The 22,888-nt window shown below is 33.1% G+C and overlaps 3 protein-coding genes and 1 long non-coding RNA gene across 6 annotated transcripts; 2 read left to right on the top strand and 2 right to left on the bottom strand.

Moving 5' to 3' along the window:
- On the bottom strand, positions 1-2,411 carry LOC139430710 (uncharacterized). Its single transcript, XR_011641097.1, has 3 exons — positions 2,211-2,411; positions 433-2,153; positions 1-371 (listed from the first exon to the last, which is right to left on the bottom strand). It is a non-coding gene; the product is annotated as an uncharacterized lncRNA (long non-coding RNA).
- Positions 2,412-9,652: 7,241 nt separating this feature from the next.
- On the top strand, positions 9,653-15,073 carry LOC111415728 (neuronal acetylcholine receptor subunit NtR). The gene is made up of 9 exons (XM_071197366.1): positions 9,653-9,773; positions 9,830-10,314; positions 10,480-10,620; positions 10,676-10,720; positions 10,768-10,874; positions 10,928-11,313; positions 11,376-11,528; positions 14,522-14,688; positions 14,747-15,073. Exons 1-9 carry the CDS (start codon positions 9,692-9,694, stop codon positions 14,861-14,863), a joined length of 1,683 nt encoding a protein of 560 aa, XP_071053467.1. The 5' UTR covers positions 9,653-9,691; the 3' UTR covers positions 14,864-15,073.
- On the bottom strand, positions 14,292-22,691 carry LOC111415727 (mitochondrial potassium channel ATP-binding subunit). Of its 3 annotated transcripts, none has more exons than XM_023047547.2 (8): positions 22,533-22,691; positions 22,156-22,459; positions 21,578-22,102; positions 16,870-17,054; positions 16,635-16,812; positions 15,857-16,582; positions 14,934-15,024; positions 14,292-14,458 (listed from the first exon to the last, which is right to left on the bottom strand). In XM_023047547.2, exons 1-7 carry the CDS (start codon positions 22,580-22,582, stop codon positions 14,941-14,943), a joined length of 2,052 nt encoding a protein of 683 aa, XP_022903315.2. In that variant the 5' UTR covers positions 22,583-22,691; the 3' UTR covers positions 14,292-14,458; positions 14,934-14,940. The 3 variants fall into 3 exon arrangements, with proteins under 3 accessions (XP_022903315.2, XP_022903314.2, XP_022903313.2); XM_023047546.2 differs by lacking the exon at positions 14,292-14,458 and adding an exon at positions 14,718-14,854; XM_023047545.2 differs by lacking the exon at positions 14,292-14,458 and having other exon boundaries at positions 14,718-15,024.
- LOC139430413 (dynein light chain Tctex-type 5-B-like) lies at positions 15,147-15,863 on the top strand. The gene is made up of 3 exons (XM_071197367.1): positions 15,147-15,299; positions 15,350-15,543; positions 15,611-15,863. The coding sequence occupies exons 1-3, from the start codon at positions 15,294-15,296 to the stop codon at positions 15,774-15,776; spliced, it is 366 nt and encodes a 121-aa protein (XP_071053468.1). The 5' UTR covers positions 15,147-15,293; the 3' UTR covers positions 15,777-15,863.
- Positions 22,692-22,888: the final 197 nt, after the last annotated feature.

The following is a 22,888-nucleotide window of genomic DNA, read 5'->3' as shown; positions in this document are numbered from 1 at the left end:
CTTCCCTTGTTAGTCACATAAGTCAATTATCTTCTAATAGAATTGAAAACGACTCACCGATTGGATGTTGTTTCCTTTGAATTTTACTTCGAAGCTCAGATGGAAAGAAAAGATAAATAATTTATTGTAACAAAAAAAAATGAATTAATACGTTACCTTTTAACATCCATAAAATAGCAATCCGATGATCTCGACCATATCACATCACTAATAACACCTAACACTTGGCATAAATGTAGCACGTACTTATCACTAAATTCAAGTAATAAGTTTTATTGTTCTAAACTAGTTTATCAAACTTAAATGCCCGCACATCAACTAAAATGCGTTCTTAGCGAATCAACTTCCTTAGATCTTACTTTGAAGCTCAGCTGAAAAGAAAAGATAATTAATTAATTAATTGTGACAAAAAAAAATTAATAAATACGATACCTTTTAACATCCATGAAATAGTAATCTGATGATCTCAACCATATCAATAAGTTTTATATTTCTAAATTACTTTATCACCCTTAAATGCCCGCACATCAACTAAAATGCGTTCTTAGCGAATCAAGTTCCAAACATCCCCTCCTTAATTTATTGTGTGAAGAAGGAAAACTGGAGGTGAATAAACAAAAAATGTAAAGACGAGGGCGAAGCGGTTTGAAATCGTTTTTTGGTTTTAAAACTCAACCTTTCAATAAAAAATTACTCGTTTTCTCGAAACATTTCAAATAAAACTATGTCATTTTATTAAAATAAAACGCACTATCGAATTTTAATGTTCAACACTTCCCGCAAAAGAATCAGATGCCCAACAAATAATTAAAACGAAGCACCCAAGACGTTGGATTATGCATCATCCCTTATTCTTTATGTTATGAAATATAAATTTTAAAAAAATCGTATCTCAAGTACTAAAGTATTCAAGTAATTTGTCTGTCATTTCAACATTTTTTACATTTTCATCAATTTTTTTAATTTTTTTCTTTTATTATTTAGTTTAAAAAACATTAATAAACTAGAACATTAGTTAATTTACCTACTTTGTTTCCCTTGCACGCATTATTTTAACTATCTTTAGCAATCCTCTAAAAAATTGATCCATATCGAATAATAAAACGCGGATTATCTTGAAAACCAGCAACGTTAGCGCATTTTGATAAGAGTACTGTTTTTGCTTAGAAAAGTACCGAGAAAAAGAATTCTTATTCAAAAAGACAAAAAGAATACTGTCAGAAAAGTTATTGTTATTTTAATCCGTAAAGTTAATGGCAAAAATCGGCAACTTTCTTATCTCTTGATATTTTACAACTAACAAATTGTTAGTTTGATCACAAAAAATAAAATAATGCTGAGATCAATTTGACATAACTTCATTTCTTTGACTAATAATAACCTATCTCTGAATTAATTCACCTGAGCCTCTGTATTATTTATTCTTTTATTATCAAACTAACAATTTTAGGAGAAAATGTCAAGAGACAAAAAAGTTGCGTATTGAATCCCACTATTTAAATCAAGTTTTTAAATAGAAAAATGTAGACGTATTAAAAAGTTCTAATTCAAAGTATTATGGGGTTAATTTTTTCAGCCTCTTGTAAAAACAAATTAGGATTATAAAAATCGTCAAAAAATATCACCATATTAGTAATAGTTATCTGCCAAATTTCATATTTCCAAATTCCTCCATAGTGGATTTATTAAAGAAAAACAATTTTTTTCTCCTAATTTTAGAGGGCTGTAACTTGGAGGAGAAGTGGTTTTGACCAAAAGGTTATATGAAAGACCCCCTTAATTTTCGCAAAAAAATCATCCCTTAATACCACATAATTTGGCAGCCAAAAATTCTCGAAGAAATCATTTTATTTGATACAAAAAAAGAGACTCCTCCTTTAAAAAGCTTGAATTAGATTATACTACTATTATTTGGAGTGCTTTACACTCAATTTCAAATTATTTCATGTTTTGATGATCTTAATAATTAAAGCTTTATAATTTATCAAGCACAAAATACAAAAATTTATTGAATCCAACGAGTAATGTTTTTATCTGGCAACATTACACCGTTCAAATCGCGAATTATCCCGACATGTTTTGGTAAATTAATAAAATTTAAAACGACTCACCGAATGGATGTTGTTTCCCTTGGATTTTACTTTGAAGCTCAGCTGGAAAGAAAAGATAAATTAATTTATTGTGACAAAAAAAATGAGTAAATACGATACCTTTTAACATCCATAAAATAGCAATCCGATGATCTCGACCATATCACATCACTAACATCACCTAACACTTGGCATAAATATAGCACGTATTTATCACTTAATTCAAGTAAAAAGTTTTATTTTTCTAAACTACTTTATCACTCTTAAATGCCCGCACATCAACTAAAATGGGTTCTTAGCGAATCAACTTCCTTCGATTTTACTTTGAAGCTCAGCTGGAAAAAAAAGATAAATTAATTTATTGTGACAAAAAAAAATGAATAAATACGATACCTTTTAACATCCGTAAAATAGTAATCCGATGATCTCAACCATATCACCTAACACTTGGCATAAATATAGCACGTATTTTTCACTTAATTCACGTAATAAGTTTTATTTTTCTAAACTAGTTTATCACCCTAAAATGCCCGCACATCAACTAAAATGCGTTCCTAGCGAATCAACTTCCAAACATCCCCTCCTTAATTTATTGTGCGAAGAAGGAAAACTGGTGGTGAATCAACAAAAAATGGAAAGACGACGGGGCGAAGCGGTTTTAAATCGTTTTTTCGTTTTCAATAAAAAAATTACTCGTTTTCTCGAAACATTTCAAATAAAACTTACATTTTATTAAAATAAAACGCACTATGGAATTTTAGTGTTCAATACTTCCTGCAAAAGAATCAAGTATAAATAATTAAAACAAAACACCCAAGACGTGGGATTATGGATATGCATCATCCCTTATTTCATAACACAAAAGTGTTATGAAATAAAATTTAAAAAAATCGTATCTCAAGAATGAATTGAGATATCATAATGAAATAAGGAACATTTTAAAACAAATTTAATGCGCTATATACAGGTGTCCGGAAATGACGTGTACAACGCAAGACCACAAATACATTGACTAAAAATATGATTAAATAAAATAACAATGTCTTCTGTTTGTACTTTTATTAAAAAATGGATTATTTGTTTTTAATTCTACCGGTTTCGGTTCAATATTAGAACCATCTTCAGGAACCCTCGAATTTCGTCAATTTATTTTTAAATCTCTTGTGATAGTTAACATGTTAAAAAATTCTTTTCTTCAGAAATGAATTTAGAATGTTATCATTCTAACCTCAAACAAGAATGAAAAACACGTGCGCATATATTCCTGTCTAACTAACTTTGAACTTAACAGCTAATACCCTACAAATAAAAAACACAAGTTCTTGTGAATTGAAGAAAAGAATTTTTTAACATGTTAACTATCACAAGAGATTTAAAAATAAATTGACGAAATTCGAGGGTTCCTGAAGATGGTTCTAATATTGAACCGAAACCGGTAGAATTAAAAACAAATAATCCATTTTTTAATAAAAGTACAAATAGAAGACATTGTTATTTTATTTAATGCTTTAAAATGGAAAGAAATAACGAATACAACAATAAAAATATGATGATTTAACTTAACTTATCTATACAGGGTCATCCACGACGACCGTCCATTAGAACTTTACAGGGTTCTGGCCAATACAAAAATTTGAAAATTCAGACTTGAGTATTATTAATTGCATTCTCTTCGACTAAAATATTTTCAGATTTCTAGCACTTCCGGTTATACCGGAAGTCGCCACCTACTTTATTTTTTTAAATGGAACACCCTATATATTTTTACATATTTGGATTTGTCTGTTTTCAAGGTTTATGAATAAATTTACTTTTTGCAATTTGATTCGGCCGTTCTCGAGTTAATCGAATTTTTCTAGAAAAATCTGCTCCAGCAGACATTTGTTCAAAAAATCAGAAAACACTCAATTTTTGGGATATCAATTTAGGATTGAGAGCATGCTTAAGCAACATGATGGAATATGTTTTGGTGTCGAGTACGGTTGTCTACATCGTTTGGTCACTTTACTACGATACGTTAACTTTTCGAAATTTGGAAATACCATAACTTCATTTTTTTAAATGGCACCCCTTATATTTTATTACTTAGTCGTTTTCGGTGTCTCATTTTACATCTTTTATATCCGAAATGTCCTATAGCTAACATTTATAGTTTAGGAGATAATTAGGGTTTTTTGAAAAATGCACACACATATCAATATTTAACCTAGTGCGACCTAATGAATAACCAAATGAAGTGGAGGTTTGAAAATTTGCAGACTTGTGATGTTTGATGCCAGGTTTTAACTAAAGTATTTTCAGGTTCCGGGTACTTGTGGTTACACCGGAAGAGGTGACAATTTTCATATTTCAAATGGAACCCAACCCAACCCTGACTTTTATTAAATATTTCAATCAAAAGTATCAACTACAACGTTACTTTTTATAATTTGTAAATCATCTACTTTGACCGCCGGAAAAAAAATTTTTGTTGGGAATGTTGTTGTGGTTATGTATTATCAGAGGATCAGTAAGGAAAGAGTAAATAGTTTGACATTTTCTAAAGCTATGGTTTATTTCTGTTGGTGTGATGACTAGGTTACTTTTTGTACTGATCTGTTGTGAAGGATGGTAAAATTGGGCCATACTGGAATTGAAATTAGAAAAAGGACTATTGCGGAGGTGACATGCATAATAGACCTAAAATGGGAGCAAGATTGGAAAGCAATTACGGAAAGAATTCTTTCAATAAGATTGAAAGGTGTAAATAAGCTACAAATGTCGATAATAATAGTTTATGGACCCCTAGAGATGATGAAAAGGTCGAAAGCAAAGATGAAATCTGAAATGAGGTAAATGAAGTAATCGAGGACATTAAGGGAAATAAATACATAGTGGAGGATTTTAACGGTAGGTAGGGTAACGAGGTTTAACAGTAGATAAAGACGTTGCAGAACAAGCATAACCTGTTTAATCTCCACAAGAAAATCAAAGAACTCAAACACAAAACATAAACAATATCGGAAAACTCTCTTCAATGACGCAAGGCTCGAGCGACCACCTGGAGGTGATGATCGTAATGAGCATAGTCCATAATAAAAGTTCAGAAAAACGACAAAGTTGTAGGACCGGGCCAGATACACTCTGAAACCTTGAAACTGATAGCTCATACGAATGCTAATAGTTTGGAAACTCTTCACCGCTCTGTTCGACTCGATACACAAGCCTGGTAAGATACCAGTGGACTCGCTGAAATTGACATTTGTCAAAGAAAACCGAACGCTTCCCATTGGGACGACTAACGCATGATCAGTCTGATGTTCTTAAAATATTTCTGTGCATCATTCACACTCGTATATATGCAAAATGTGAGAGACAGGTTGACAACACGCAGTTTGCTAAATGGGAAGCTTGCTAAAATTCTCAAATCCTCCGGTACTGATAAAGGCGACCTGAAGAACACAACATCTGATGAAATAGAATTCCTTAGAGGTGTAAGACAGGTGCGTTCTGTCTCCTTTCCTTTTTAATTCGGAAGCGATATTCCAAGATGCACTAGTGAATGCTGAGGAAGGAATTAAGATCAATGAAATCCCCTAAAAACCACATACATATTTCACATCTCCAAAACATAGTAAATTTCATCGCAATGCGCAGTGCATAATACGGCTTACATACGAGTACTGCTGATCGTGTTCTCAAAAAAAAGGCAAACCTGCAAATTTACGGCGAGAAAATAGAACAAGTGTCGTCCGTGAAGTATCTCGGAGCTCGTGTGATTGAAATAAGTGATCCCTGACAAGAAATCTTGTCACGAATCGAGCAGGCCAAAAGGATGTTTATCTCTATGAAGATTTCTCTTCACAAATCGTAACCTAAGCCTAAAGCTCCGTGTGCGTCTGCTGCGTTATTATGTATTTCCCGTTCATCTCTTTGGATCCCAGAGCTGGATACTCAGTCAATAGTTAGAGAGTCGCATCAATGCCCTTGACATATACAGGGTGTTTCATAATATATGCGCAGGACTTCAGGCTGCGATAGCTTGTCCAAAAATTTGGGAGATCGCGGTGGCCAAGGGTGCGGACCTCCTCGACCGATCCAACCGTCTGGTTATTCGCCATTCTGGGTAGTATTGGTGAGCAACCAAACTAAAGTGGACCGAAGCTCCATCACGCATAAAGTACATGTTTTGTCTTACTTGAAACGGTACATCTTCCAGCAGTTCCGGCAGTACTACTGCTAGAAATTGTCGATAATCTGCACCGTTTAATCTGTTCGGTAAAAAATGTGGACCTATCAAATAATCACCGACAATGGCAGCCCAAACATTTATGGAAAATTGTTGCTGATGATGGCCTTCTGCAATTTCATGTGGATTTTCTTCTGCCTATATATGGTTATTGTGAAAATTGAAAATACCATCCTTCGAGAAAGATTCTTCATCGGTATACAGAACTTCCGCTCCAAACTCAGGATTTTGAGCTATATTGTCTTGCATCCATGTGCAAAAAGCCAATCTTGCGGAATATCTCTTGGCAATAAGGCTTGTACTCTTTGCATATGGTAGGGATACAAAAGTTGCCTTTTGAAAATTAAATTGAGAGCAATTTTTCTGGTACTTGTGGTCGGATTTTCATCAATTTCGTTGAGGACAGCCTCTTCTACTTGGAGATTTGCAACTTCCATAGGCCGCCCATTATCAGCAGTATTCCTTTTAAAACTTCCATTTTCCCATATGCATATCATGTATAGACTGAATCGAAAATGGCGGGGTACTCAAACAGATGAGTAAAGGCAAGGAGCTCCTGATAACCATTAAAGAACGGACGTTTCGAGATCCCCCGGCTCCTCATTGAAGAAAAAATCGAAGAAGAAAGGTCAGTCAGAAGACGACAAAACTCGTGATTCAAAGATTTGCGCCAATGATTCCTACGTACATCTATTGAAATATTCAGAGGTACAATATAACGCACCATTATAACCAGTTGGATCACCAACCTTAGTAGGGTGACAGCGCGAAAACCTTTGTAGTCTATGAAACTAAAAATTACTAGATTAACTTTAATAAGTGGCAATTTAAGCATAAGTGGACCCATTTCAAGTCATAGAAATAACAATGTAAAACAAACAAAGTGTCAAAAATAAAATACTGGCTTGGAAAAATTGCTTAACGGCGAATTATGATGATCATAAGCGCAAAATGAAGAAGTTACAAGAAATGATGATGGAGACAAAGGGATGAAATTGGGTAGACTTCGGAGAAAAAATGGAAAGAAAACATTTCATGGAACTGCTAAAATGGACAAGAATATAGAAAAAATGAGCAACAGGAAGGTGAAGAGACAAAAATAAACAGATAACGATGGAGGAATTAGAAGTGGTAATAAAGAAATTAAAAAACGGAAAAACTCCTGGTGAAGATAGATTAACGACAGAAAACAACAGTTCATTTGCATATATACTAAAACAAGCATGGCAAGAAAAATCTTTTCCAAAAGATTGGCAAATTGCACTTTTACTACCAAAATCTAAAAAGGAAATAAAAAAACTGTAATGATTATAGAGGTATAATACTTTTAAATGTTTGAAATTTTTAGAATAGATAATAGATAGAAAAATAAAACCCGCAGTAGAATAGATACTAGATGAAACACAACGCAGTTTTAGAAAGGGCAGAGGTATTCATAACCGAAAGAGCGTTTTAGAAAAAGCGTTTGATATGGTGTAGAGAGAGAAACTATGGGGAATATTACATCTTTAACTCTAATATCTTCGAATGTTCTATCACATGCCCCTAATAAATCGATTGTGTTGAAAGGAATGATACTTTTGCCTGCAGCGCCACTTTTATTATTGTATAATGAAAAACAATACAGTAAAACCTCGATATAATGGACTTCGTTAGAACGGACTTCGGATTGTCGGAATATCCCGAAAAATCCAAGTCGGGTTATTCCTCAAGTTGGTCTATTCCATGTTCATAGATAAACTGGGGGGTATTCAATAGTTTTCTATACGATATATAAATCAAGGCTAGATTGTTGTATATTTTTATTGAACGAAAAGTAAAAGTAACGCTAGACCTAGAACTAAAAACATTCTGGTTTACCTGTACGTCTCTTAAGACGGCTAAACCCGATTTTAAAGAAACGTACGGCTAAACCCGAATGTTTCTATTTCCTATGTCTAGTGTTAGTGTTTATGCGTGACGTCCCGAACGGTCCTTCAAACTGTGCACCTACTCTCGGGATGTAACAGTCCTTTTCGATTCTGTCGTCTTTGGTATAAATACTTTTACTGATTGGCTCTGAATGGGTATATCTATAAGATAACTGAAGTCATTTACGTACTCCAACAACAACTTCTTACAAAACTAAAATATCTCATCCCATTCTAAAAAACCTTGGCCTGGAAGTTTTAACTGAAACACCCTGTATAAAAAGATATACTATATAACCTAGTCGATCCAGCAACGTACATTAACATTACAGCATATACAATGCTAAAGAGAGACGAATATATAGATTATATAGTCTTCGATTGAAAATATGAAGTGTAAAATGAATAGAAAACTCAAGAATCATGGCATTTTCATTTTTAACTATCATTCTTAATCTTTTGAAAAGAAAATAATTGCTCTTGATTGAGGTGAACCATACTATAAAAATAATGCTTCTGACATTAACGGCATCTGCAAGAAAGGCAAGAAAATTAGTTAAATTAAATTACAGTCGCTGAAAGTGAGTAAACCAGAGAAAATGAAAAGCATTTCGCCTTTGTTAGCGAAACACATTCGCATTGGAAGATTGACGAATATTTCATGAGAAATGTTTGATATTGCAATCTTGTATTATTCTGAAAACAATAGAATGGAAGTTTAGTTTTATTTAAAATAATTATAGTATATTGTTTTATATGGAAGAGAAGCAGTGCTTTTTATGGCGTGGTCTGTCGCTTAGCGACGAACGCAGTGAGTTGCTAATGACAGATGAGCCGTTAAAATTGTGGCGTGTCCGACAGTTTGCCGGACGAACGAAGTGAGTCCGGCAATGACGGACCAGCCACAAACGAATCTGCTTCTCTTCCGAATAAAACATAGTATTTTTTCTTCAAACGTTGCAAATAATTGCAATATAAATTTTAATAAATTTAATAAAATGACAATTAACTTATTTTCCAATACGGCGCTAAAGTGACATGTGCTTCAGCGCTATGGCGCTAAAGTGAAATTTACTTTAGCGCCATAACGCTGAAGTACTTTTTTGCTATGTTGATCTTACCAACCGTCGTTATGCAACAATGACTTACTTCTACCGCGAGTAAACACGACAACAAAGTTGTCATTTAATGACGTTTGAAGAAAAAATATTTTATTTATATTTTACATAATAACGTTTTAAATGTTAAATCGACTATAATGTTTATAAATAAATAAAGAAAGATTAATTACCGGAAATTAAATCATAAAAAGGTTACCCAACCTTGAACAAATCCTACGCTTCTACAGATACATTTAATAGTTAGATAAAAAAGTTAATCAAAAAAAAAACAAATAATAAAGCAGGAAATAGAAACATATCTTTTCTTTCTACGACCTCACATAGTTTAATATCAGTTTTAAAATGCATTTCATTCTATTCATTTCGGTATTTTCAATTAATTTTGACCAAATCAGTTCCATAATTTATAAAGAAAACATTACAGGTATACCTATAAATAATTTATTTCCATTTCCTACTTTGATTAACTTTTTTTTTAAGATTTCTCAAAATGTAAAACACATTTTTCATCATCCCAAGGGAAATACACCGATTTCTTCCAAATAATTAACCGAGAATCAAATTCAACTCAAGATTTAATCGTTGATTTTCATTTTTCTGTTTTGGCCCAAAGCGACGCTCACATTTTATTAACACCATCAAAACGCATCAACAATAAAGACCCTGTTTATGAAATTGTTTTGGGAGCCGGAAGAAACTCGTATTCATCGATTAGAAGAGCGCTTCGAACTCAAATTAAGTCTACGATACGCCATAAATCAAAATTATTGTCGTTTTATGAACCTCAATCGTTTTGGTTACACGTTTCTCGAAATGGTTTAATTGAAATCGGCAGAGAAACACAATATTTACCATTTTTAACGTGGATAGATCCGGACCCGATTCCTTTAGAATATTTTAGTTTGAGTACATGGCCCGGGATTGAAGCAAAATGGTTTTATGATTGTTACAAGATTGATGTTAAGGTTTGTTTTTTGTGATTATCTAGATATTTTCTAAGTACAGTAAAAATTGGAGCTAAGACTAGTATTAGAACTAACACTAGACCTAGAACTAGAAAGTTACGTGTTAATTCTAGTTTTAGTTCAATGGAAAAAATAGTATATTAAAAAATTTATTACTAATTATAGGAAGTCGGAAAGGTTTTGAGCAATAGAGAAAGATTGGTTGAAGATTATTTAAAAAATTATTCAATTTTTGATGTCCCCATTTTTGAAAGAGATAAAAAAATTGATGTGTTTTTAAATTTAAAACCCATCTTTATGAGTTTGGTTTGAATAAAATTACCACAACAATCCAAAAAAAAATTAATTAATTTATTTTTAGAATGAACCCGAACGGAAATTGGAATCAAGATTTATTTTAACCCAGGTAAAAAGCCATAAAATTATTTTTATTGTTTCTAAAATATTTTCTAGAAATGGATTGATTCAAAATTACAATGGAATTCAACAAATTACGGAAACATTCAATCGATTCAACCTCACATTTATCAAATTTGGACACCTAACACAAGATTTTTTTCGTAAAGACTAACATTTCTCAAAAATATTACCATATATCTTACTTTGGTTGTAGAGTTGTTGATGATTTTGAAAAATCTAGCAAAAACACAAAACTGCACGTAACTCAAAACGGTGAGGTAACGTTACAAGCTAATTTGGAGTTAAAAACGTGGTGTAACCCGGCGGATTTAGACGATTGGCCCAATGATAAACACATTTGTATATTCCCAATCGGCGTTTTCGTGGATTCGAATAAAATAAATCTCCATTACGATAATGGTTCATCGGAAACAAATAAAACAATAAAAAATTTAGTTTATAAAACCGAATGGGATATCGAATCCGTTGATTTTAAAAATGGTTACATTGAAAATAACGAAAAAATTGATTTCGAAATTATTTATCGTTTAAAAAAAATTTCTTGTGTTTATTTTACGATTTATTTCGCACCCATTATAAGTAATTAACGATGAAAATGAACAAAGAATAAATTTCGTTAACATTTTTTTTTTACTTTTTAGTCATTTCAATTGGAACTTTATTAACTTTTTGGGTTTCACCTTTAGGAGGTTTAAAAATAACTTTGGCCTGTTTTAATTTGGTACTGGTTACATTGATATTTGTTACAATTGCTATTTCATTACCAGGACATCCGGAAAAAGTACCGAAAATTCGTAAGTACAAAATAGTATGCATCATAGTACTGCATCGTATTAAATTTGTTATATGCTATTTTGGTCATTTTCTTTTTCTATGGAATACAGATTTATCTCAAATTTTTGCTATTTTCTGTATGAACAGAATATCTGATAAATTTAATTTGAGCTGCATCGTACACATCATCTTTTCCAAAGCAGCAATTATAATCGCTGGGTTTCTACAGCCTCTGCAACATCCCGCATTTCGACTGCCATTATTCTCTATTCCTTCATCCCTCTTCCGATAAGACACAATCAATCCTAATCTGTCTGATTCGTTGAATTCAGGATGAATTTGGTCTACCTTTCCTTCTTCTATGTTGAGGTACATATGCAAGAACTGCTTTTAGTCATCGGTTTCGGGCATCCTCATTACATGCCCATACTATAACAACTTGTCAGATTCCACCCCATCAATTGCCGTATCTAATTCGTCCGTCATCTAATTTCCTCATTGGGGACATGTCCCAGTCTTCATACTCTGCATGCCTTTCTTAGAAAGTCCAGTTTCACCGTTTCAAGTTGTTTCCTGCTTTTCGTAATCAGCTGCCAGCGTTCCGACTCGTATGTTCAAATTGGATCTACTACTGACCATAATAAGGAGTTTAGCTACGAACACATTTTCGACCTTGTTGCGTCCTATCCCGAATATCTTCATCAGATCTGATTGAAGCTCCTTCTTCCGAAATTATGCTTATTGTTTATTTGTAGTTTAAGATCCCTCATGTCATTTTCCATTACCATATATTGTCTTATCCATATCCATATGCAGTCTCCACGTCTGATATTCCTCCATCAGTTTCGTGAACATAAAGTCAATATCACAAGCTTCATTTGCTACAACCAGTTGGTCTTCAGCATAGAAAAGCGTTATCAGGCTTTGTTGTTTCATCTCTATACCCATTTCCGAGACTAGATGTTTTCAGTGCTTCTTGGATGTATATTTAAATAAGGTAGGAGATAGATAGCACGTCTGCTGAAGACATATCTTTGTCGAAAAGAAGTCAGATATCGACTTTCCTACCTTAATGGTACTCCTGGGGTCCTTATAAATGTTCCAAATGGACCGAATATATATCCTACCAATGCCAGTCTTCGTCAAGATCTCAAACAGCTTTTTCTAGGACACCGTGTCATAGGCCCTCTCATGTTTTCCAGCATTGCGCTTTTCGATTATTTGTTGGAAGACGAAAATATTGCCCGGAAATCACTCTGCCATTTTACATGTGCGGCCGTCTTCTCTATTCATGTTGTTTCTATGCCGATGGATCCCTATGGCCTCTGTTGTCATCCTTTGGTAGTAATGTGTAGTAACATTTGGTAGTAACATCCTCTGATTAGCACATTGTGTCCCTCTGTGTGGCAATACTCTGCGACCGCCGACTGTTGGATTTTATTGAGTCAGATATCCCTCTCATACATCTTTATGCGCCACTCGACGTTACGTCCACTTTGACCAACGTAATACTTTCCATAACTGCTTTTAATCTCTTTAATGCAGTTACCTTGTTTTCCTGCTGCTTGCGTTGTTTGGTGGTTTGCTAGATCTCCTCAAACTATAGCCGTTCTTCTAGAATACATCTTCCTTTTTCTTCAAATTCTTTCTCCCGCATATCCTTTCTGCTCAATGACTTTTTCTTTTGTGGATGGTTATGAGACAAAGCTTGTAGATATCTATTAGTGTGCGCATTCTACAATACATTCCTAGTTTCAAGTTCCCATCTAACTTCTTAGTAACCACAACATCTAGGAAAGGTAATTGTTTTGCAGCTTCCGTTTCTATGATAAATTTAATCATGGTGTGTCATTGGATACTGCTAATTGAAGTCTAAATACTGCTTGCAGAAGACTAGATACCGCCAAAGGAAGACTATGTGCTTGGAGAAAACTAGATACTACTTTAAAAAGACTAGATACTGCTTGCAGGATGTTTAATACTGTTTTCAAAATTCCGAAAATGCAAATAGAAGCCTAAATAGATACATAAGAGTTGATATTGTAAATAGAATACTAGATAGTGTTTGCAGATACTACTTGAAAAAAGCTTAACGCTTGACGAAAACCTAATACTGCTTGCAGAAAATTAGATACTACTTACACAGTCTCATTCTCACATTCTCATTGCAAAATACTACTATCTTATCTATACGATATCATTTTATATAATACTTTTGATTGATTTCACAAAGTGTGTGGAATTTCTGACGTATCACTCTGACCTTGACCCGTAAAAGAAAACAGAATCTTAGCAAAGTAGATCGCCACTTGGAGTCGTTGGCGAATGTATGACACTGACAATATGTGGTTTATCGATTTTAGGTAATCCCTAAAGTCTTGGTAGTACTGGGACCTGCAGAAACAAACATCTCAGAGGCTCTTGTAGGTGGCTGAATCCAAAAGGGTTGTCATGACCATGATAGTATTGCCTTTGTCTGCTGGTAAAACGATAATATCTGTTTTTGCTCTGATCGCCCTCAGTGCCCTTCTTCCATTAATTGTTAGATTAGTTTCGGTAATTTTGCTGATTTAAATACTCTCGTTATATCTTATTGGATTTCTTTCGCTCTGACTGCAGGCATTCTGCGAATAGCTGCTTCCACTTCGCAGATGATTTCCGCAATCATGACGCTAAATCTCAAACTAGACCTATGTATTCCCATGTACTTCCCCTCGCTAATGATCGAAGGGGGATTCCTATCTGCGTAGATCAATATAAGGCAAGGAAAGTATGCGGAAGAGGAAACACCAATATTTTATATTTTTTGTTGTCTTTACATTGTATTGAGTAACTTTAACTATACATTTTGTAAATGTAAAAATTTTTCGTGCACCTTCAGTGGTACGCATACTACAGGTTGGAAATTGCTGATTTAGTTTGAATTACATTTCATTCTAATCCATCATCTCTAAAACAGCAAGTGCATAAAACAACAAATGTACTTTTATCATTTTTTTTTAATTAATTCTAGTTCAAGCGTATAGCTATGGATATTTGGGAATCGTATTATCAATTTTTCTGGCAATAGTTACAATAAATATGACAAGGATTAAACAGAAAATGTTATTACCAAGAATTTTGTTTCAATTTTTAATGAGCAGAGGAGTTCAAAAAGGATTGATGTTAACTTCCACAAAGGTTCGTTAAAATTATAGAAATACAAAGACAAAATTTTACTCCATTTATTTTTTTTTAGGGCTCAATAAAAGATGCTATTCAACAATCTTGGCTTTTGTTGGCGACTTTTATAGATAGAATTTCATTTATAATTTATTTAACCTTTTATATCATAGGATTGTTTACACTTTTTTAATTGAAGAAGAAAAAAACAAATTAACCAAATTAATAAAAAACCAAAATAACAATTTATAACGATCACTTACATACGAATTATCCACCTGGAATATTTTGTTGTTGATAAACCAACGTCCAATAGTAACCTTTAGCTCTTAACAATTCTTCATGTGTACCCATCTGTAAAAATGAACAAGAAATAAATATAAATATATTTTTTTTAAATTAACATTAACAATTAAACCCTAAACGTACATATATATTTATGTTAATCAATGAAATTCGAGGTTTATCGTACCATGGTACCAGCAATCGCGATATTTATAGTTTGAAAACTAGGCCAATGTTGGGGTTGAGAAACAAATAGTTGTGAATAGTGACGGTTTCAGTTTGGGTGAATATTGTAAATAAAATAAAAGTTATTTTCAGTTAATAAGGTTGTGTTTATTATGGAGGTTGGAAAATGTTGAGATTTTGCAATTTTATATAACTAAATTTTTTGTAGGCAGCAAAGTTTGCAAATACTTACAAATTATATTCAGATAAACCTTTTAATGTTGAAAAAGTTACGAAAATTTTGGAAGAAGTTCTTAAAGAAGCATTAGAAAATTTAACTTATGATGCTGAAAAAGTCCCTAATCAAGCTAAATGGGCTTCTAGTCTTATAAAAGATAAAGTTAAAGAAGAAGAATATGATAGGTAAGTTAAAATTGGTACTATTATATATTATGACTGATAGCAACTTATTTCTATTTTTCCTTTTTAGGTACAAAATAATATCATTCGTAACAATCAGCGAGAAACGATCCCAAGATATGTTTTTCGCTTATAGTTTCTTATGGGATCCAGAAAGAGACAAACACGCATCTTTCTGGCATGAAAATAACTCGGTTGTCGGTATAGCTTGTTGTTTTGGACTGTATTATGAATAATTTTTATTTATTTAAAACTTCAAAATCATAACTAAATTGTAAAAGTAGATCAATACATCTAAATCAAAACAAATTCTTACCTCAATAATATGTCCGTTACTCAAAACAACAATTAAATCAGCATTCTTAATAGTTGATAATCGATGAGCAACAACCAAAACCGTTCTTCCTTTACTTGCATTTTCCAAAGCACTTTGAACAATTTTTTCAGACTCTGCATCTAATGCACTAGTAGCCTCATCAAGAACCAAAATACTAGGATTTTTTAATAAAGCCCTAGCAATAGCAACTCTTTGTTTTTGTCCTCCAGATAAAGTCGCTCCTCTCTCCCCCACCATAGTCTCATAACCCTTAGGAAATGATGTAATAAAATTATGAGCGTTAGCCAATTTTGCAGCTTCTTTAACTTCGTCATCAGTAGCCCCCGGTTTTCCATAACGAATATTTTCCAAAATCGTTGTACCAAAAAGTATTGGTTCTTGACTAATTAATCCCAACGTGTTTTGTCTTAACCAAGAAGGGTCTAAATTTTTGATATTAATTCCATCGATGCTTATCGACCCAGAATTTACGTCATAAAAACGTTCAATTAAAGCAACAACGGTCGATTTTCCTGATCCCGAAGCACCAACAAGCGCCACAGTTGACCCGGGTCTTATTTTCAAATTAAATTTGTTTAAAATAATTTGTTCCGGGCGACTTGGGTAAACGAAAGTGACATTTTTAAATTCAATTTCGCCTTTTAATGATTGAGATGGAATCGTTTCGCCACCATAAAGAGGTAATTTTGGTTCTAAATCAATGTACTAAAAAAAGATTTTTTTAAACAAAATTATTGTTGAGAAAATTTTTTTTTACTTCAAAAACTCTAGCTCCCGCTGCTGTTCCTCGGATAACGGCACCAAAAAGCAATGACATTTGACCTAAAGATCGTTGAATCGTTTGGGAGGATACCAAAAAAGCCATTAAATCGCCAGGTGATAATTGAGCGGTTGAAAGTAAATAACCACCCATACATAAAGTTGATAACACCATTCTTAAAATTAAGAGATCGTAATAAAAAAAACTAAATTATAATTAGATTTAAACTAACCCATTTAAAAATAAATTTGTTCCTGCTTGAAATAAACCAATTCCAAGTCCCAATTTTTGATTTAGTTGCATGGCCAGACAAGTTTCCTCGTCGAAGAGTTCAATTTCTTGGTCTTCCATTGCAAAAGCACGCACTGTTCTTATATTTGCGATCGCTTCATCAGCTACAGCTGTAGTTTTCTCAATCTAAATTTCATTAAAAGTAAATAAATTTTTATTGAATTAAAAAAAAAACTTTATTACAGTAATCTCTCCATGTACGCGGGGGTTACGTAAAGCGAAAATCCCGGGTAAATTGAAAACACGCAAATTGAAGCATCCTAACTTGTACTAACACTTATCCTAAATATATTATTATATATTTTATTAATGATACAAATTGAATACACTATTGTTTATTAGTTAAAGGAGTTAAAGGAGTCTCTGTTGCAAAAGTTTGTATGATGCCAAGGTATTACAAACTTCACATTGTGCTGTTAAACTTCGTTGTGTTATAGGAACTTTCTATCAAGATATCTGTTAGTCTTTCTCCCATTTCTAAACATTTATTAACTGTTTTGAGATTTAACATAGCTGGAAAGGTGTTTTCGTTATTTTCATCACTGCCACTACATTCACGATTATCATCAGTTACTAAACTGCCTTTTTCAATTCACATCGCGACTGTTCAATATTTTTTTATACAATCAGCAATGTTGTAATTTTTCAGCATTGCGGTAAAGTTAGGTCTGTATCGTTGTCCAAATTATCTACCAATTTCTTCAATGTTCTTCTGGTATAATATGCATGAAATGTAGCTATAATACCTTGGTCTAAAGGCTGAAAAAGTGAAGTTGTGTTAAAAGGCAAAAATTCAATCTTCACGTTTTCCTTTTAGGTTTTATAATCGTTTAGCTAGATGACCTGGCGCATTGTCTATCGACAACAAGACTTCAAATGCAATATTGATACTTTTTAGATAATGCTCTACTTCTAGTACAAAACAATTTTGTAACCAATCTACCAAATATATCTCCCGTTACCTAGTGGAGCTTGGACCTCCAGAACACAGGTAATTTCTTTTTGGCTCTATTTTTTAGAGTTCTGGGTTTTAATGATTAATAAGGATTTAAAGAAAACAGAAGAGTAAACTTTAGCCACCTTAAATCAGGAACGATTTTTTCATTTTTAGATATAAAAGTTCTTGAGCGTTTTTTCCAAAAAAGTCAAGTGTCATCTGCAGTGAATACTTGTTACGAGACATAACCACCACCTTGAATTATTCTCTTTATGAATTCTGGATATAGTTTTGCTACATCATGACAGATGAAGCAGACTTTGAAGCAGATTTTGAAACTTATCGAACCAACCCGTATCTATATTTGATGAAGTGGCTTAATAAAACTATACTACAGCTTTGTCTTTAATGAGTCCAGAGTTTAGAGCGTTTTTTATATCAACTTTTTTGATAGATCCTTTTCTAGAATATCTGACAAATTTTGAAGATTCATGAACTGAAACTTTTTCAAATTTAGTTTTTATTTTCACGAATAGTTCTTATAGAAGAACCGATAACGTTATTTTTCAAACTATTTCTGCTAAAGTGGACATTTTTTTATCTAGATTGTCTAATACCACACATTTTTATAAAAGTGATAACACGTTTCTAGTTACTTATGCCGCACTTATGGCTCTCACTCTAGACCACGACTGTTTATCCCCTGACACACTTGGTGACACTTTGGTGACTGTAGGTCGTTTTAAGGCACCTTTCGGCGTGAATGCATGTTGGGTTTCGTCCATCATCCATTTGTTCCATTCTTCTCTCATATACACTTTCAATAGTTTATTTATCGAGACATCAAGAAGTTGCAATTGTGAAGTAAGTTCTCCCGGAATTACAGCAAATTCTGCATTTCCCTGTCTCACAGAATTTTACAAATGATCTAGTACAAGAAAAAAACTCTTCTTCAATAAAGCACCTTTCCATAATTTCATACCAGCCTCATCCATCCAACCCTTGTCATGTACGTGAACAACAACACCTAGCGCTATTTTAGAAGGTTTTAGCATTGTTTTGAGCTTGAAAATTGGACCATTGGATTAAGTTTAGTACCTTCAGCACAACATGAAAAAAACAACAGTGTAGTGCATTTTTTCATGTCCACTTGTTTTTATAGTTACAGAGTTCTAGCACCGTTTATGGCAACAGTTCTGTTACTCGTCACATAAAATATCAGAGGAGCTTTGTACGTCAGGTCGTGTTGTAGGCTGAATGAACTCTACAGGAAGTTGCGCGTTATTTTTTCGAATTGTTCCTATTGATGTTATTTTATATTGTGTAAACAATGTCCATCATTATGTTCCTTCCAGTCCCAGAAATATGATTGGAGAATATCTTCAGACCTATTTGACACCTTATAACAGCCTTTGGCTCCATCTTCCATCTTGCTTGTGTAGAAACGTTTAGCATCACATAATGCGAATACCTTTGTCCCGTATTTATTTTGTTTCGATGGAGTCTATTGCCAAAACCCACACTTATCTTTAAGCGCCGGCAATATTTCATCAATCGTTACAAATTCCGAATCTTGAAATCCTTTTTCACAATTAGTTACAAATATATCAAAGATTACCGAATTATCGCAAGTTTATCAGTTGTTCTGCGCTCATCTCGACTTTGCTTGTCATCAAACCTGATTACGCGGAGATGAAATCTAAATCTCCCAAGCGGCATTGTAAGACGAAATATTTCAACACCTAATATGTCGGTGTTCTAGTTCAAACAACCAGGCATCACTCAAATAAATAAGTCCGATTAATGCAGGAATTTCAATTTGTTTGATTGGCATCTTGGCTTCTAGAGTAGTTGATTTTTACAATATCTATATATTTGTTTGTATTAGTCACAATAATGTTTATCATCTTATCATTAAAAAAATATTCCGATATCTTTATCGATTCTTTTAGCAATTTTGTATCTTTGGAAGGTCCGGAAGTGTTTTTGTAATATTTTCTTTTCTCTTTTTCATAGCCCTTCGCTGTAAAGGGTGTTTCTTCCAATGGGTGATTTTATTTTTTCTTATATATATTGTATCTTCAGTATCTGTAATGGCTTGTTCAGATCCACTATTTGTATCCTGTCTTTCTTCTCTATCTGATTCCTGGTCTGGTTCGATATCCTCATGCAATTTCGTTGTTCGTGTATGAGACGTTGTTGCTCTTTTTCGCAAGAAGCCATCTGTAAAAGACTTGTTTTTAAAAAATCTCAAATATACTACGGTGGTTGTTCATACAAATATTATACTTACCTTCCTAAATTTATTACCTATACAATCACCCTGGTGATACACACCATATACGTTAGTGGTCACCCCGGTCTTAGAATCCAGAAAACGCAATAAATTAAAACTACTCCACTCTAATATTACCAAAATTGAACAAATAGTAACACGCGGCGACCTAGGAGCATAACTAAGGCGACAGAACCCTCTAGCACAGAACAATCAGAAATGACACTGACGTCAATTCGTTTGATGTTGGCGGCATCTCGTTTCATGACCTCGATTTAAAATACGCAATCACTTCGCGAGGATCCATAGGCGCGATGAATGCACAATGAATGAGAGAGATTTACCACCAATAGCAGCAATACCTTGCTTTCTCGCAACAATATGGCATCAGATTTGGCGGGATACCGCCAGTGTCACTTCTAGTTATCCTGTGCCTCTCTCCACTGTTGTGTAGAATACAGCGAATATTTTGTGGGCGACTACAAGAAAGCTCAGTTCCAGTGTAGCGCTAGCTTACAAGCGTGTATTTGAATCATGTTTATATTAATTCCAATGCCTTTTTGACAGTGTCCTTCATCCATTTTAATACGTCATCTCCTAATTTTGGCTATTTTGCATTCAGTCCTCTATTTCCACATTTAGTCTGCCTCACTTTCTTTTGTTCTCCTTTACTAGCCCGCCAATCGCGAATAGTTTTATTCTTCTGGTGGAAAGCCGAAATACCACTCAGCTGCTGTGTTGCCAAGATCTTCTGCATATGCTATTACCACAGAATAACTATTCTGTGTTATTACTTTCAGTTTATAATCCGCATCATATGAGTACCTTTTATTTTGTTCCATTACGAAACTACTTAGATAACACAAATCACTTTCAATTCAAGTTCACTGGCACCATAGCTGTAATAACGCGTCATAGATGTTCTGTTTATAGGTACAGTGTTCTGGAATTGTGTTGGAAGCACGGGAGGGAGACAGTGTTAGGAAACTTGTGAATCCTCAAAACTTATGTTCGTCACATTGCTGCGCTGCTGTTAAATCCAATGTTGCCATATAGAGATAAGTTTACTGCGACATCGAATATATGGCCATTTTTAGAATTGGCAGAAATTTAAAACAAACATTGGACATATTAATTTCGAGTATAAGACGCACCTGAATTTTGGAGGCAATTTTTCGAGGAGTGCGTCTTATAGGTCGCAAAATACAGTAATCAAAACAGAAACGTGCATTGGTTTTTAGATTCAAGCACAAATTAATTGTAACATAGAACGTATAATAGCACGTTGGCTTCAAAGACGCGTCAATTTGACGCCCACCAATAATCTTGATAAATCGCGACATCACATCTAAAATTTTTGGTGAGAAAACCGCGTAAATTAAGCATCTTTAACCGTTATAAATCCGCGTAAATGGAGCGACTACTGTATTAAATTACCTGCCCTTGAGCTCTTCTAGAGACTTTACGTAACATAGCTCCAAAAATTGTACCAACAACAACAACTGATGGTACAAAAAGTAATGTAAAGAAAGTCATTTGTGGTGAGATTAAAAATAAAGAAATTGAACACCCAATAATTTGCGTTGTTGCTCTTAAACCAGAAGAAATAGTTTGTTTAAAACTACTTTTAAATTCTTGAATATCAGTTGTTAATCTATTGATTATTTCACCCGTTCGTTGTTCATCAAAAAATGCTATATCTTGTTGTATAATGGAAGCAAAAAGATCATTTTTCATATGATATGCGATTTTTTCGCCTAAATTTGATAACATGTAAATGTAAAAAAATGTAAATACAGATTGTCCTAAATACATTCCAATTAATTTTAAAGCTGGTACTTTAATTTCTTCCATAAAACTGTCACCATCTTTTAATTCAGAGTTAAATCTGTTTACAACATCAATCATTTGGCCAATTAATTGTGGGATTTGTATATTTAAAATAGCCACAAACAAGGCACCCTAAAAGTTTCAAGCACAATTAATGCTTTCTAATAATTATTTTATAAACATACGATAATTGCTGCAATTAAATACCAAATATGGGGCTTTAAATACGACCAGAATTTACTCCAATTGAACCTTAAATGATCATCTTTTGATGATCGATAATGTGACATACGAGTGCGACGAGCATCGCAATCAACTTTATTTAAATAAATTTGTACTAAACTCCCTCCGGATATCACCAAACATATATTTGTTATATGTGGAAAAGTATATAAAGACGTTTTCGTTGGTTTTGTACATTTTTTAGGGCTTGTAAAATGATTTCTTTGTAAATAAACGTTCGATTTTATGTTAAATTTATTTGTAGACCTACAATTAAAAAAAAAATAAATTTTAGGTTATGCAACTTGTTTAAATATAAATAATTATAAAACAACTTTACCTGTACAACGTTGATAAATTTAAACGGGTACAATTAAATAGTTTCCACATATTTATCTTGGTTTAAGTTTATAAAGTTTCAATCATCCTATTTATTAATTTAATTAAACTAATTTGTTATTCAAATTAATTTTGACACATTTTTTAGGTTATAATTTTAATGTGTTGTATCATTAATAGATGTCGCAGTTTAAAACATTTTGGATCATAATTTGAACTTATTATTTATTATGGATTAATTTATTTCGAATTTTAAAAGTAAAATAATTGTAATAATAAAGTTTTTTTTAAAAATGAATTTTCAAAGTATTAAATTCATTTTTGTATATGTATTTTAATTCCTAACCACTAGATGGC

The sequence above is a fragment of the Onthophagus taurus genome, chromosome 7, assembly GCF_036711975.1.
Source record: "Onthophagus taurus isolate NC chromosome 7, IU_Otau_3.0, whole genome shotgun sequence".
Taxonomy (NCBI): domain Eukaryota; kingdom Metazoa; phylum Arthropoda; class Insecta; order Coleoptera; family Scarabaeidae; genus Onthophagus; species Onthophagus taurus.
Note: the sequence above shows the minus strand (reverse complement) of the source record. Positions and strands in the feature narration are given on the sequence as shown.